The sequence below is a fragment of the Antrostomus carolinensis genome, unplaced genomic scaffold (genome assembly GCF_000700745.2).
Source record: "Antrostomus carolinensis isolate BGI_N321 unplaced genomic scaffold, ASM70074v2 scaffold2907, whole genome shotgun sequence".
NCBI classification, from domain to species: domain Eukaryota; kingdom Metazoa; phylum Chordata; class Aves; order Caprimulgiformes; family Caprimulgidae; genus Antrostomus; species Antrostomus carolinensis.
This window is the reverse complement of record NW_010326434.1, coordinates 1-17,429: the sequence shown is the minus strand read 5'-3', so window position 1 is coordinate 17,429 and position 17,429 is coordinate 1. Positions and strand designations below refer to the sequence as shown.

The 17,429-nt window shown below is 40.0% G+C and overlaps 1 protein-coding gene across 1 annotated transcript in view; it reads right to left on the bottom strand.

The window, feature by feature from the left end:
• Positions 1 to 17,251, bottom strand: part of PPIL2 (peptidylprolyl isomerase like 2) — a 72,323-nt gene extending 55,072 nt beyond the window's left edge. Inside the window, exons 1-5 of the mRNA XM_029085856.1 lie at positions 17,137 to 17,251; positions 16,899 to 16,944; positions 15,908 to 15,970; positions 15,689 to 15,740; positions 1,751 to 1,802 (exon numbers count right to left, since the gene is read on the bottom strand). Coding sequence (XP_028941689.1) covers positions 1,751 to 1,802; positions 15,689 to 15,740; positions 15,908 to 15,970; positions 16,899 to 16,944; positions 17,137 to 17,251 — 328 coding nt within the window. The remainder of the gene's footprint in view (positions 1 to 1,750; positions 1,803 to 15,688; positions 15,741 to 15,907; positions 15,971 to 16,898; positions 16,945 to 17,136) is intronic.
• Positions 17,252 to 17,429: the final 178 nt, after the last annotated feature.

The window sequence follows — 17,429 nt, the reverse complement described above, 5'->3', positions numbered from 1 at the left end:
AGGAGAGCATTTTGTATTCAAATGTGGCAAGCAGAATGCCATTAAATCTGAACATGTTATTCAATAAGGAACCCAGCTTCTGCTCTAATCAAGCTGTGAATTTTCCCAGGAGGGTCAGCATAAATATTAAGCATGTCAACAACGAGCAAACTGGTGGAAGTCAATGTGCGAGGAAAAAGAAAAATGTCTGGATGATCTCAGCAGAAAGCAATTAGAAGGTTATTAATATTTGATCAGTTGGCTAGACCTGGGGGTTTGGGTGAGAGTTTTGAAGTAGGTTGGGCCTGTTTGGTTCTTTTTTTCCTAATTACCATCTAAAAATCAAAACCAGCGGGGAGGCCAGAACAGAGACTGCTCACAGCACCTGCAAAGACAGGAGAGACATGTACCTACCTAGTATTTACCGATAACTGATCAGCCAGAGGAACCACTCTGACCTTCAGCATGCAGATGCAAGTAAAAGCTGAGGACTGTTTCTGTTAATACCACCAGAGCTGAAGGAAAGCCATTGCCACAAGGGTCTGAAATTCAGGAGAAAGTTCAGAAAGGGATTTCTAGAAGTGGCATCAGGGTATGGCCCAACTGATGGATACAGAAACATGCTGGTAAAACATGAGACCTCACTCCAGCTGCATCAAAAAGCTCAAACTGCCATGTTTTCAGTTCTAGCAAAAGCAGAGCTGCTGAGGACACACACTTGTTGATCTGGATATAAGGTACTCAGCTAAGGAGGGATCATTCAATGGAAAAAACTGCAATATCTGAAGACTTTTTTTATCATATAGGTGTGAACAGAGAAGATCCTACATACATAACAACCATCCTACATGTTAAGATTTAAATAAACGTTTGCTGATAGACAGAAATGCAACATTTTACTCTTCCTCTTTTGTTGCATTTTCCTTGACCTGTTAATGACACAGCATGCACCTTTTTAAGGAAAATGTTTCTGAGACTGCATGGCTGCTGTCATTCCACCCCAGCATTACAAACTGGACTTCTTTAAGGAAAGCACAATATCACAGCACCTTTCAAAAACCTTGGCCGTGGTAACTATTGATCATTTTTTAACACCCTGCTCTTGAGACAGATGGAACACAAAATGCAGAAGAAATCCATCAGCTAGAGGAAAGAACTTGTAGTCCATGGACTTTGGTAAGATAAGGAGACAGACACTTCAGAATTTTATTCCCACCTAAGCCTTGCCACTCTCATTTCAAATAAACCATTATCTGCCTTGTAAAGATGAATTCATCTTCACTCTTCTCTTTTATTCCTAGCATCCTCTCTTAGATGGCAGATTTTATATCTTTAACCCCACAGAAATAAAACTCGAAGCTGCTTTCTTGTGTGCTGCTATTCATAAAATCCCCCAGTCATTCATTTTATAAACAAAAAGTTGCTCAAAACCAAGTGAGCAGCAAATACAGCCATAGGCAAGTTAGAAAAAAGATAATGTATTATAGAAACTTAGCCTTTTCTGAATTTTTTCCTTAAACAGTACCTTACTGGCAGTAGCAGCTATAGTAAAGTGAAATTGCTGAAAAATTTACAGCTCCCCAGTGTAAAAAAAAAACAGAACAAAAAGGTAAACATGTCACTCACAAGAAGCAGTTATTCTACTCAAAAAATAAAAACCATAATAGAGAACACCAACTATGTAACTTTACCATGACTAATAAAAACCAGGATTTATTAAGGTACTCACTAAGAAAACAAAAATAAAGCCACAGAAACTTACTGCACTTACCTTCACTGTTTTTAGCAAAGTTCAGCTTTATAAGTGATTTGGCATCTAGTTTCTAAAGAAAATGAAGCATTAAAAAAAAAAATAATTAATCACAACAGAATCTAACTGTGGAAATAAAAGGAAATGGTAACATCAGTGTTAGGATTTTAATAGTACGTTATTTATTAATAATACATTGCAAGTTGTCTGAATCATCAGAGCCCTGAGAATTTAAGTCACTGACAGCCCACAAAAACAAGGCTCACGGCGCCCGACAACTGGGATACATTTATTTACAGTGTTGTAGCTTGACAGAGTACAGGGCTAACCAGAGCCAACAAACTTGAGAAGCTGCACAACCGCCTTAGCACAAACTGAAAGGGGAGTTTGCATGAAAACCTAAGAGGCAAAGATCATTGCTGCTGACCAGAGGTGACAATTCAGAAGGGACCTCGATGAAAGTCGTAAAGCCAGGAAACCATTCTGGCAATCAAGCTCACTACCTTTTCTGAAATAACTGTAATTTTTCTTTTACTTCAGGTAACAGGTAGCAGAGCCCACATGATAATTACCAATAATGAAGAGAAAAAGAAACACAAATTCTCCAGAGAGGCACTTCGGGACACGAAGGGAATTCCAGGAGGGATCTTGGGACAGTTAATCCCCAGGTAACAACTCCGAGGAAGAGGGAACAGAGATGGCAGCTGAGGTCAGGAGGTCCTGCAGGCTGACAAAATGAAGGCAATGTTCTCTGACTCCAGAGAGGACACCACAAATGAAGCTAACTCCTGCTTTCCCATCTTTCATCAGAATGTCTATGGCATTTTTCTGCTGCCCTCTCTCCAGAGGAGCCTTCTGACACAGGGAGAGACAAGCTATCAGGTCAGCAAATGCTTCTGGATGATCAGGCTGTTCCATCCCCACAGCCTTCCCCTTAAGACATGAAAGTTGCAAGCACACCCAAAATAACACTGCGCCTTCAGTAACGTCTGCCAGTCGCTTCACAGGGTCAGTGTGTGATTTGAGCACATCGCTGGCAGGACGGGGCATCCTACTACTGGGGCCACCCCATCAGCACGACCCGCTAGGACGGTCAGGTAGCGCTCGACTGGGCACCCAGTTGGAGAGGAAGTCCTGCCCAGCAAGCTGCAAGGCTGAGTCAGGATCTCAGATATATAAAAAAAACAACTAACCCTGCGATTGTATCAGCTGCCAGAGACAGTTTCATTGCCAAACTGATCGTTAAAAGCACACATAGCACAGGCCTTTTAAAAGAAACAATTGGTTCTCTTCTCAAAACATGTACCTGAGCAGATCAGGGAGGTTTTTATAACCCAGACAGCTCTTTATAAACAGCTAAGAGTGGAGATCTGTCAGCCACGGTGCCGATGCTGCTCGTTCAATCATTATGGCAAAGAGTGATAACAAAATCATGTGGAACTATGTCAGTGGATTTTTTTCTGCCTAATCAAAATTCATATTCTTGGTTCAGAGAGTACACATTATGACAGTTGGACTCATTCGTTTATAGGAGGGCACTTCTCAAATGATTTTCAGCCAACTGTCAGGCTCATATGCCAGAAAAGTAACTGTCTCTCTAATTTATTAGCAAGAAGAGCAACGAGGGCTAGTAGGAGCAGGATGGGAAGGGAAGGAAGAGGCCAGGTTAGGTTATATTTAGTTAGGTGATGGAAGACCACTGCTGCTGTTTTTCCTTAAGGGGATTCCTCAAAACCACAACATCTGCACACTGCAGGGGGTACAAAAAGAGAGAGCAAAGGCAACGGCAGCTTCTGAAACAACTAAGAGCTTTATTCATTTATTTATCTTCTAACTAGAACAAAATTGTCAAAAAAGTAGTAGGGGAACAGTAGAGTTGCCAAAATGAACATATGATCCTGCACAGATCTGTTCAACCTAAACAACTTATTAACACAAAGCAGCATCCATCTGTGCACATGTTGTGCAACAGCTCAAAAATTACATTCCAGAAAAAGCTTCTTTAGAAATATAACCACTGGAAACATTGACAATTTGAAGGAAAGCCTTTAAATTATCTTCCTGGCAGATCTGAGCTATCCCCAAAACATACGAGCAGATAATCTTTAAACAAAAATGGAAACAGTTCCCTAAGAAACAATTTAGCATGATCTAAGATTCAGATTTATACCTTGAGAGAACTGTAGTGGAAAAGACAGACTAAACTGCTGTACAGACTTTAAAGGCAGCAAAAACTGCAGTACGCCGTTTCATCTGTCAACCTATGATGTATTGTTAGAAGTGCTGCCAAGTCCTCGGACTCTGACTCTGTACCCAGGGAAATGGTATGGTATTTCAGGTCACATCTTTCCATAATATGGAAAAATGTTAGTTTTCAGCATCAGTTACTCATGCTGCTTCAGCTGCTCATGCTGGCATCTGTTCCCTACTGAGACCAGCACTTATGTAGTCTTATATGTCAACAGTAAATATATATATATTTTTTTTTTTTTTTAATATATATTTTCATATAGGAGTTTAAATACATGGACTGCTTGGAGTCTTTTTCCAGAGTAAGAACTCTATATTGAAGTACTGTATGAACATTAGAAACTTTTATTGGCACAGACTGGCCTCCTGTGAAGTTGTGTTGAAGAAGTGACCTTGGTATGTTAGCTCATGCCCTTTGGAGCACCTCTGCACTTCAGCTCAGCTGGCAACAGCTTTGTACCCGAGCACTCCCACGTCTTATCACAAGAGAATTTCCCACTACTGGTAAAGGATGTTGTTTGTGCAATGTATTTATGAAAAGGGATGGAAATGGACCAAGAGTTATATGAGAAAATATGTGGGGGAAATATAATTAGGGCAGCACCTCTGAAATATTTTTAAAAGTTGATTAACATGCTTAATGCATGGAAAGACAAGAGAGGGATTTAGTGTTTTGCCAAAGGAAATCTCTGGAGCATCAGAACAGCAAAACCAGGCAAGGATCTGCTATGGAGGATTGCCATGGCCTACAAAGGCAGGTCAGTGCCCAAGGTCGGGCAGCAACATCAGTCACCTGCTCATGGAGCAGCCACAAAGGAGGGAGTCCAGCCGCATGCTAGGACGTCCAGTAGGTCCAATTTCGAAACACCTACACATTACACAGGAAACTATGAAAGAACATGATATAGAAAACCTGTATAATATTTTTTTTTACTCTCAAGTTCTTCATTTCACATAGAAGCAGGGTTATCTTGCATGTGGGTGAGTCTGATTTTATTTATTCTCCATCAAAAGTCAAAGCTTTCCATGCACCTTCACACAGTTTGTTGCCATGGAAATGACCATTATGCCACAAACAGGCACCAGTCTTCACAGGAAGAGACAGCAGGAGTGAATGAGTCCTAAAATGAGTTAAAGTACTTGTTTTCATGTATTTCTTATTACTAATAAAACATAAGAGAGCTCAAATATTGCATACACAGCTCAGACTCAAAACTATTTCCAACCTGAATTTCCCCGACACACACCTACCATCCAGTTTCAGTCAATCTCCAACAAAGAAAGCAAGGAAAAAATGTTTATTAAAAACACTTGATCTAATTACAATTCTAAATTCTTAATGAAAATTAAAGGCCACAAGCATGCACTAATTCCCCTAAGCAGAAATAAGGGCTGCATATTCACTTCTAAAAATATTTTATGCAAAAATACTGGAAAGCAGACACATTTCACAGCACATAGTGCCAGCTGGTCCACAGCAAGGAAGGGCTAAAAAAACAAACCAAAAAACTCTGCAAGCTCCTTTCTCAGCTGACTCCTCTCTCACAGGCACACTTGCACAAAGGCAGCCAAGGCTACTTTTGGCCATGACCTACTTTCTTGCAGCAGTGAGAAGCCCCACCACCTCACACGCTCTCATCTGTCAGCTGACAGCACCTGTTCTGTGGGACCCAAAGGGCAGCATCCTGTATTGATACCCAAAGCAGAGGTTATTACGACGTGTAGGTTAGTGGGGCACTGTGGCTACTCGTGGATGAAGCATGCTGATTGTTTCAAATTAAATCATTCTCTGTCATCGCTGTGTGTCTCATGAAGATATGACCTACAATCTCCACGCATCAATTAGTTACACTCTGAATCTCTTTGGTCTGTGGCTGCATGTTCTTCTTTTTAATGAGGCTCTGATCCTGTTGGATATGCATCACCCTGAAAAGCAATCAAAATGGGCTCATTTGATTCTCTACCCACACATGGGTAGAGTTGGTGACGTGCAGCAAGAGCTGTATTCAGTAAATACAGACTTTCCTGCTCTATCAACAGTAATTGAGTTAGCTTTAACATGTTCAACACTCGGGGATTGGACACCCTTCTGAATGGCCTCTGGCAGGAGCACACAATAATCCAGTGAAGCTATCATGGTGAAAAATTAACGTGTCGTGTCTGAACTGGTTGACAACACAAGAACAAATTCATCCAGTGCTGGCATGGCCATTTGGTAGGTTCTCATCCCACCAAAACAAGCAATACCGAGTTACCTCAAATGGAAGAGAAAGACAAACCAAATACGAATATTAAAACAGTGTTGTCTGCCAAGTACCAAATGTAGCTTAACAACAACAAATGAATTTCTTATTAAATTCTTTGGTTCCTTTAAAGATGAGACCTGTTACTCTTTTCATACAACTTCACATTTGAAGAAGCCCTCTTACAATTTTCCCTGCTATAAAACCTTCAAGAAATACGAGGATATGAATTAATAGCATTGGAATAACTCCATGAATAATGTTACTTATTTCAGATCTTGTAAATGGATTTAATGATGATAAAAGGCATTGGAAATCCTCAGCAAGTCTAAATATTATGGGAACGTGACTGGAAACAGCAGCGCTGTTTTAACAAGATAAGCCATCTTCGTGTAGTTTAATATTTCATGAAAAATTTGGGGTCAGCAGCCAAGAGGCCAGAATGGTCTCATGATTCAAAGTATAATTTCTATGTTCAGTTCAACAGCAAAAATGCTAAGTATTTATCACATGGACAACTGTCTACCAAATGCTAAGATGATGCCCGCAATTCACATTCTTGGATGAAGCTGCTGTTTTAACTGCAGCTTTCATCTACTACTGAACTGGTATGGAAATGGACACAAAAGGTCCCTCATTACCCACTTCCAGACCACTGTATTTCCATATTTAAATTTTAATTAAACTGACACCATATGGTCACCAAAGCCTTGTCCAGAGAATCATAAAGATATGCTTGATAACACACATGGCTCACAGATACTAGCAATAATGTTGCTCTATCAAAGACCACGTTAACAGAAATTACCATGAAAAAAAGATGAGTCGTTTCATGTGCAAGATTAAATTTGCAGTCTTAATGCGGTCAGAATTCTATCAACCCAGAGACCCACAGCCAAATACAACACAGTTCATGGAAAATAAAGCTTTGCAGAAGCATCAAAAAGCTAGTCTCCAATTCTGGTGAAAAACAGGCAAGTAAGGATCTGTGGGAAACCTCATGCTGCATCTCATTTAAGGCTAGAGCGTTTCACAGCTGCTAGTTTTTCAAGTGTCACATTCACAAAACCCCATCCAATGTGCACACTTCCACCAAAACATGGAAAAGGAAAAAAAAAAGACCATCTGTTCAGTCTGTAAAACCAAGATGTAAATACTTTTTTTGCTGTAAGGGAAATAATGCATTAGGAATGATGCTAGATACATTTATTTGCGTATGTCCAGAGCTGGCTTGATGGATAAAACAGTGTCCATCACCACCACAATCCTCATCAGCAAGGTGTGAAGGAGGCACAGCAGCTTGGCCAGTGACTCATGACACTGGAGGGTTTTAAACATCTCCTTTTGATAAAGCACTTGAAGAGTAAGCCTAGGCAAATCTCATCTTCTTCATGCTGTTTCCCAAAGACATAGGGAATTGAAAAATCAATCCACCTTTTAGGACAGATAAAGGCTTACTCTTAGTGGTGCTGGGTGCACTACTGTAAAACACACAGATACAACTTTGGAAGAGAAACAACCAACTATTCATGTGTTTGTCAGTAACAAAGGAGAGTGGGAAAGTTTCAGAAAACCCAACAAGAAAGGAATCACCTTCCAGGTCATCAGTCTCGCCGAGACCTTTATCCCCTTGACCTCCCTGTGTTTTATGACCATTTCCAGTTATGACACACGACTTTCTGGTCATTCCTCTGGGTAGGAATCATGTCCTCATGCATTTCTATCCAGGGGCCTTGAAAATTTATGGTCACTAGTCAAATATTAACTCATTTAGACTGTTGACTAAAAGCTAATAATTTCTGAAGCAAATGAGGTAAGACGACATGGTTCAGTTGCTGCATATTAAAGAGTTCATCTTGTTCAAAGTGGATTCTAGGCATTTGAGCAGCAGCCTGTGGCTGCTTTCTCCAGACAAAAATGCACCTGGAGAGAGATGCTTAATGATGATGGCTGTAACCACCGGTGCCTGAAAGAATGCAAGAGGCCACAGAAACATAGGCAGCAACATTCAACCAGAAACAAAAAAGATAAAAGAAAGAACCACTGCTCTTCCTGGCTAACTCTTATTTATAAATAGTACCTGCTTCTGAAATGACCCAAGTTATCAAGAGAAAATACAACATATTATCATATTCTGAAAGCACCCTTCCTGTCTCAACACATACATTGAAACTGTTTTCTGTTTTACACTATCATGTGTAATATATCAAAGTATTATCAAAGTATTTCAGGAAGAGATTAGAAAATGTTCCCACCACGGTACCAGGCATTCACCCAGCATTTACTGTGTATAGTCAAGATTAACTCTGTTCAAAGAAGATAAATTAAAATTAAACAGATGCAGAGAAGGACAACTGTGACCATTTAGGGTATAGAGAACTTAAAGGCAAAAAGAACATCTGACAGGAAAACACAAGTCTCAACAAGAAAATGTCAAGAAAGCATTAAATTCCTCTGTACCAAATACACAGCTGTAAACACTAACAGAGAAGCGCAATTTTGGCACAAATACAAACGAGACTAAGCTGGTCAAACCCCAAATTTACAGAAGATATCTATCAGATGAAAAACCATCAGAAGAACCTCTCGGCAGTCATAGCAGGAAGAAAGCAAACACTGGTTCGAGACAGAGCACACAGTTTGCAAAGCAAACTGCAAGAGAGCTGAAGACCTCAGAGTCATCCAGTTTTCTGTTCCTGATCATTTCACCCTTCTTTCTGCAACACATGAAAACCAACTAAGCCAGATTTGTCTGAATCATTTTTCAACAACAAAGCTTCCCTTGGTTTTCTTTCTGTAAGCTTTGTTCTCTACTCTGTAATAAGCTATTACTCACCCAGAACAAAAATGTATTCCCACCCCCTGCTGAAACTTTTCTTACAAATAAACAAGAAAAACTCCCTCCCTGACTTCAAATGTACAGGAAAAAATACAGTAAGTTTAACAAAAGGGAAAAAAAGGAGGCAATTGACATTTAAACCTATGTAATATCTGAAGACCTGACTGAGTTGCATCAGACAAATCAAGAAATATACTTTGAATTTCAAAGCTGAAGATGTGCCAACTTCTTCTGACATGTACGTGAAAACTGTTCTCTAGAGAAAAATCAAAATTCTCATTAATACATCAGTTATGCTACAGCCAAATGAGACCTGAAGTTACTGATCCACCTAAATGATCACTCATTTCCAAAGCCCCAAGGAGAAACCATAGCAGACTACTTGGATTTCAGGTGCTGTTGCTCTGAAATTGAGAAGGAAAAAAAAAAAAAAACAATGAAGGAGGGAATATGTCTCACTCCTGAATTTTTCTACATAGCAAAAAATACCTCAGTTGGTCTAACTTAATTGCTCTTAATTAAATAGTCCCAGCACTCTAGATACAGAAAACTGATGTGGAGATAGCCTGCCTATGCAGGGCTGCACAGCATTTTCCCCTCAATATTTTGTATTTAAACAAAGAATGAAAATGCTCAGAGTAAGCACAATAGCTTTGGAAACAGAATGAGTGAAGAAAACTTTTCAAGAGGAAAAGATGAAAAGTCACAAGGAAAATCTGACTCCTGCTGCAGTGTGCCATCTTTAGAAGACCACCAAAATCCTAAGGTAATATTACCATCATGTTGCAGAAAGGTCTAAACAACCACTCTGAAAGTGCATCCCATTGAACATTATCTCCAGCTATTACATTTTCCTGACAATGTATTCCAACAGCAGCTACTGCTACGCTGCCATGAAAAAGGTCACCTTCAAACCACAGATCCTTGTCTGATGACATCCATTATTTGCTGCTCATTATCTAGAAACACACCTGGAATAACACAATTAAAGGAGCAATCTGCAGTAAATTACCACACAGACCATATGAACCGAGTTAAAAGCCACAGTCACTGTTGATTTAGCTAATACAGGTCACATGAAACTTGAACTTGTCCTCTCCTGGTTCAGGCCGGAGACCTATTCCACTCAACTCAGCATTGGATGAGTTTTGTTTGTGATCTTGATCTCAACACCTCTGACTCAGTGTGAAGCTCATGCAACCCACTTACAGGAATCCAGTCATGAAACACACGGGCCTTGCGCTGATGGTTTGATAGAGGTGGGGAGCAATTTGTACTGAACTATAAAGCTCTGGCTGGAACTACCGTGTACTTTAACACCTGTTCCTACAGTACTTGATATTTCTCACACTCCTGACATGCTACAGTTTCTTTATTCAGAATATTTCAAAATAAGAAAAAAAACCTAAGCCTGCTTTCTCACGATGTTCACTTCTCAAGTGAAGAAACAATTATTGTTTTCTGTTTCTGTGCTTTCAAAATAAGTACACGGTAAAAACACTTTTATGTTTAAGGAAGTTTCACCTTTGCTCTAATTTCTGCATCCATTTAAGGCAGGATTTCCCTAATTTAGACAGCCAAAAACTTTTTTAGCGCATTAAAAAAAGTGCTATAAGGTTTTTTGTTCATTTTTAAAGTGGGATTAATAAATTCAGTGGTAAAAAAAAAAAGTAATCTTCTCTATATTCTCTCCATTAACCTGGTCAGCAAGCTTCTCTCACTGCAAGACCAGCAACTGATTTCCATGAGGCTGACTGAAATCTAGTTGATCAAATTTTAAAGAAACCATGCTTTCACAATAAAATGAAGTAACAATAGCCACTATCATTTGGGAGAGGAATTAGCAAATAAACATGTTTAAGGAATGTATTTGAGAATGACTTTCCAAAGTTTTGAAATAATACACTTAGTTGCAATTTTTTTTTCAAAACCAGTAAGAAGTTACTGGTTTTGAAAGTGCCTGTAATTATTCAGGCAAGTATCACCCTACTAACCTTATTTAAAATAAACTATTAAAAACCAGGCACTGCTTACATTCCTACGTGAGCAGTGCTGGAGGTAGGTGGTGTCGGTTACAGGCTCTGCCATTGCTGCAGGGCAATGCAGGTACAAGGTGTGCATCTCTGGTTGCTTTCAAAGTGTTCAGACAGGCTCACTGCGTGAAGCAGACACCTGTACTGCAATTATTTCATCATAGTAGTCATAATCTCACCCCAAGTCATTTTTATTTGGTAAATACAGAATTAAGAGTGTGGGAAAAAATAGCAAATATTTATCTTTAAGTCAGAGCAAAACTTTGGATACAGCGCTCTCTTTTAAGAAGGCAGATATCCTACTGGGAAAAGTCAAGAGATTTTTCAGCCTCCTGACTCCAAAGTTAGTCCTCATTTTCCATGTCAGTGGCTATGCCTTCTACTACTTCTTTAAATGCCCCACACTCATTTTTATGGTTATCTTCAAAGGCAGCCCAAGCAAAAGACTTTCCTAAGCCTAAAAAAAAATCCTCAGTGTTTATAAAAAATTTCCTGTTTAACCTAGTAAGAAGCTAAAACCTTGTGACACCTGTGAAAAAACTCTCTCTGGCCTGTAGGTCTGGATCCTGAGCTTGCATGGGACAGGGCACAACACAAATTGTGTTCTGCCTCATTCAGACCAGAAACGTGACTCCTGGTCTTATACATCTACCACAAAGCATCCTCAGGTCTCTTAACCTCACTCTTAGGCATATGTTAAGCTCCAGCCGAATTAACTAAACTGAATCCTGTTTGCCCTTCAAGACCATACACACACTATAACCACACAGCTGCACACGGCCCTTAACATGAGGATTGCCTCTCTGGGTTAGGCAGGACCAGCAGACACATGGATTTTAGTTTGCTGAGTAGTGCAGAAAGAATTCATATAGGTGAGTTTAAAAGCAGATACACTTAAAACAGTCACAAAATTGACTTTGGACCAAAGCCTTAGAAGCAAACGCCAGAGACAAACTGACTTTCAACTGTCTAAAAGAAACTAAATTCCCACAGAAAAGGGGGAACAAGGGACAAAGACCGTAGCTACTTCTGAGAGAGAAGAGAGATATTTGTCCAAGGATACAGAGCCAGTCTTGAAAGGAGCTGAAGCACACCACAATAATCTGGGCTGACCACATACAGTTAGAATGTTACTGAATCCGAGTGAAAAAATAGGTATTTATATCAAACATTACAATGCAAAGCAGAAAAATAGCTCAGCCCACATATGACATATCCATGAAACAAAGAACAATTTCCTTGAAATTCCTGTCGAAAGGCACGCTGCTACCGTCATGCAGATCTGTCATCTGTTCATATTTGAGATTCCATCAAACCAGAAATGCTCTGACCGATTTAATTTCTTGGAAACAGGTACTCCTGAGCCCAGCTGGCTGACTTGTGTGGGCATGCTGGTCACTGCTGTCATATCACCGCTACATGAAACGTTCTGGCAAGCTTGCAACTATCTGCAAGCCCAAGAAGCCAAAGTGCTGTTCTCAGTAAAAAGGAATGAGCTAACTATGACTTTTCTCTTTATTTTATGCAATTGTAGTGTAAACATAAGTTAGGGTAGTGTCCCAGCAAAGCTGACAAAAAAAAACAACAAACCAACAAGTGAGCCAATGCCATCAGACAGGCTGTAGTTCAGCTACAAGAGATGCACTGTTTCTTGCAAAATTATTGGTGTGGTAACAGAAGTATTTTTTACTGCAAGGTTCTATTGAAAAGGGGAAAAAAATAAATCTAAAGCTACTTTCTGGAACAGTTTATGGGAAACTCTAGACAAAGGCTGATGGTGATCTGTTTCTCATAAATGGATATTGGTGTCCGTACTGCACCTCAGGAGAATGTTTGGAGAAACAAGAAAAAAAACCCATAAACTATGAGGAAGTATAGGGAAGGAAAGCAAAAATATTTTAAAATGTTTTAAACATATCAAAGAATAACTGTGATCGTGGCACTGCAAAATTTCTTTAAAAAGGAAGGCTGGTCCAATAGCTCAGGACTGGGCAAAATCAGAGAAGTCACTTGTAGATCAGTTCACAAACATCCAATTAATAAAAGACTAGTACAGTTCTACTCCCTGGGAGCACTGTGAAGATAAATATATTAATGATTGCAAGGCTCTCCAGTTCCCCACTGAGGGGTCCACTTCAGAAATAAGACAGTTAGACAGAATTAGTGAGTAACAAGAGTGCACCATTAACAATGCCGTTTCCAAGTAGCCTATTGACTTCTCTAAAACATTTGCCCTGTAGCAAACGGGAACAACAGAAGTACAAGCCACAGAGGATTTCATTATAATTTTTAATTTCAGGACAAAAAAAATTAAAAATTCTCCAGAGCCTCATCACCAATGACAAATCATCAGTCTCTGCAAAGTAACTTTATAAGTCATCATACAAAACATGGCACTGCAACTAATCTGACTCAATTCCTTTTTAAACAAACCCAGCGTCTTAAGTTTCTGTAAGTCACTAACTCATTACAGAAAATACTTTCTGGTTTCCACAACAAGCAACCTCTACAAGTAACAGAAGGTGCACACACAATGATAGATTAAATAGAGGGTACTAAAATCTAGAGATGCACAAGCTCCACTCACTGACTTCCTCTGCCACCTACCCTGCCTTGTCCCAGCACTCCCGTCCCCTTCCTGCTCAACACTATCTTCCCCTCTGAAAACCAGAGCAGGCCCTCTGGGAAACAAAGGCTAAATCACGACACTCCTTCAACCCTGCTCTTCAACTTCTAGCTCCACAGAGCTGGATTCAGCAGGGTTGTGTGCTGTTCTGGAAAGCAAGCATTCCCTCTTTCTTCCAGGTGGTCAGAAATGCCTTCATCCTGCGGAGGGCAGAGCTGTACAGCACAAGTCTCCCACTGATTAAAAGGGAAGAAGAGAGGGCTCCCCAAATAGAGTGATACAGAGGAAAAGGGGATGCGTGTTGAGAAGAACTAGAGGTGCACCTCAGATCAACTATAGATGCACAAGTCTGAGTAAACCAATAGTCAGACTTTATTTGAGCCAAGTATATTCTGCACAATCTCCCCTTCTCTGTGCTACAAAAAAACACTGGACACATCACATTTCTTGCTTGGCATTTACCTGAAGTAATTTTAAACCACATCATGGTTCACAGTCTGACATGAGAACAGGCATCATGGAGTTGCTGTGAGTGGAAAAAATTGATCTGGCAACATCCCAAAACTCCCAATGAATGCACAACAGCAAGGTGTGGGAGGCTGGTGAAAACAAATTAAATAGCTGCAATTCCATTCCTTCTCAACAATACATTGGTCTCTTCATGTGTGAAGAGAGACCTTCAATCATCTCTCCATTGCACAAACACACCTGCAGTTTGCTATAACTGAAGATATTGAGTCTCAGACAGCCTGTTCGTGTTCAGAGTTTGGAATGCTGCATCTGTATTTAGCTTCTCCTCGTATCTCTCTGCTGAGAAAATCTTTAATCAAACACAAGATGTTTCAAACGTAATCACATCCCACAAAGCCATCTGCAAACCAACCAACAATCCTGGTCAAGGGCTGCCACCTAATGCTCGGGAAAGTAACTGCACTGACTGAAGGAAAACACAAGTTTCAGTAGATAAAGCAACAATTTCCGTTTAAAATTTTCCTCTATGCCTTCACAAACAATGTAGTCTCTTTTAACACAATTAAAAAAACCCAACAAACCAACCAAAAAAAACCTCAAGGAAATACTTCCAGTATTTCATATTTATCTGGTGCTTTACAACTTCACACTACTATAGAAAGTATCCCTTCGTAATTATCATTTATGCTGAAAAAGGGGGGAGAAAAACCACTAAGGCGCTGATCACAGTGTGAAATCCTAGTCTCACAGTGAACTATCACAACAGAGGCAGGTCAGAAGCTTTCTGAAATATATTGTCAAGATAACTCAAAAGATTTTGCAGATTAAGTTTAACATTCATAGTATCACCTATTAATCTCTTTAATCTCCATAAAGCCAAATACCCTTTGGTTAGGAAACATCACTGCAAGTTTAATCAGAGATGGAGAAGTGAGCGTGCCAGCACCTTGCCCTGCACAGACTGGAATTCGGCTTACACGAGGCAGCAGGACAGAGCCCTTTCCATCACTGACCAGCCAGGCTTTTTGGCATCACTAGCAGTAACAAAAGAGCTCGTATTTCTATCTATACAGATTTTAATTTTGACATACCTTTAAAAAAGTCAAGATGTCCTGGGATTTTATATAAATGAACTGCACATTTCCTCTGCCACATTATTTATAAATCAATGCAAAATAAAGAAAAGCTTTCCTCTTTCTTCCACAGACACAGTTGGAGGATGATTATTTTCTACTACAAAGATCATTAGCAGGATGACAGTGAAGGAATATCAGGTCTCAAATCTAGAAGTATATTTTTTTTAAGCTATAAGTAGATTCCTAGTAAACTTACACACTAATTCCATCAAAGCTGATCTCACAAATATCACACTTCAAAACAGTACTCCCATTCAACTTCTTTTGCTTTCATTAAGGCTTTTTTGTTTCTCCCACACATTAATAGGAAACAACATAAGGAAAGCAAGCACATCATGTAAATACACACATCATTACTTACTTCTCCTGTGATTGGGTTCGTTCCATATTTCTTTATCCAAGGAACAATGCTCCTGAAAAGAGAAGGCATAAAGTAATAAGAGACAAGTGCCATTAGAAACCTCCATTATTTTTTGATGGGAATGAATACTTTTGTCAACTTGTTAAGACCAAATGATGATTACACAGTTGTAACCAAGCAGTTTGGCAACACAAAAATAAAGCTAAGACAGTAACTTACAGAATGTCAAAGACAGTCCCATCTGGTGTGCAAACTGGGTATTCAAATGGCTGCAGAGACAAACTAGAAGAAAAAATACACATTCTTTTTAGCAAAATCAGCTGGAAATCATGCTGACAGAAGCAAATAACATTTTGCTGATTCACTTGCACATTAAAGCAAGGCCTATACTGAGTGGCTGCCAATACCCACTACCTGATTCTATGCAAATTAGGTTAACAAGAAAATCTGTGAAAGAAACTAGTGCAGTTCAGTAACTTGTAGCTTCCAGCACTCACAGCCACTGAGCCACAGGGGCAGATGCTGTAATACTCCCCAACTCACTTCCATTGCCATGTTGGGCACCTCCAGCACAGAAGATGGTTCAAGCAGAAACACTCACTGTCTTTGCACTGAAATGGATTAGAGAGCAATTGGCAATCACAATCAGCACCCCCTGTCACGGATGCTTCCATAATCCACCCAGCTTTTAGCCAAGGAGTGGTGGTTTGTATGTGTGGATGGTAACTTCTTGAACTATCTGATTTACAACAGGATTTGTAACCCACCTCTACTAACTCCCTTCTTTCACTCTAGCACTTCAAGCAGCAAACTCTAAACAGAAATTTTGCATAAATATTCCTTCAATCTATAAATATTGCCTCAGAAGGTCAAATGAAGCATATTCTGGCCAGGGAAAAGTCAAGTCAAGTCCCAATTCCACAGATTTGAAAGATCGGAATGTACACAATAATTGTTCCTAATTATTTTTTCACTTGTGTATTCTTTTAGCCATCAGATTCAATCTCTGCAGACACTAATCATGGGAAGGTACACATATCGTTTCAGTTTTTATTGAATTTTTTCTTGCTGCATTACTATTACAGCAGGCACAAGACCATTAAAGTAACTACTCTGGAAGAACACGGCTTCAGTAATAGTTCAGCATCAATAGTTCATCTGATGAATAGATGGGGCATTTAATAATGATAACGTAAATGTGCTGTCTTACCTGCAGTGATCAAATGATAAACGTCTAAAATTAGTTCGTGGAAGGTCTGTTTACGAAAAAAAAAAACCCAACAGGATTTTAATAAATACAAATAAACATTTGAAAGTTATATTTTGCTACACGCACGGTGGCAATTTACTGATGACAAGGACAACCACACTAAACTTTGGAAAACTGTAACTAAAACTGGACTTTTGCAGAGCGTGAGTGTGCTCCTCAACTGAAATTACGCAAAAACCACACAGAGCTCCGACAGCACTGAATTTAAACGTGATGATGAACACTCCGATGAACCACCTTCGGCTCTGCCCCACCAGTGGGCACAGCGCTTGCTGAAGGCGGGCACGGCTCATCGGGCGCTAAACCCCGGGTTCCTCCCCTGTTCTCGCCGCTCAGCACCACCGACTTCAGGAAGCGGCAGAGGCCGGTTCGAGGCGCTCGGACAGGCCCCGCTGCTCAGGGGGTCACTGCAGCAGCACCCCGGCTTCAAGGGCCCATGGCGGGACCCCTTCACCCCCTTACCTGCTTTCT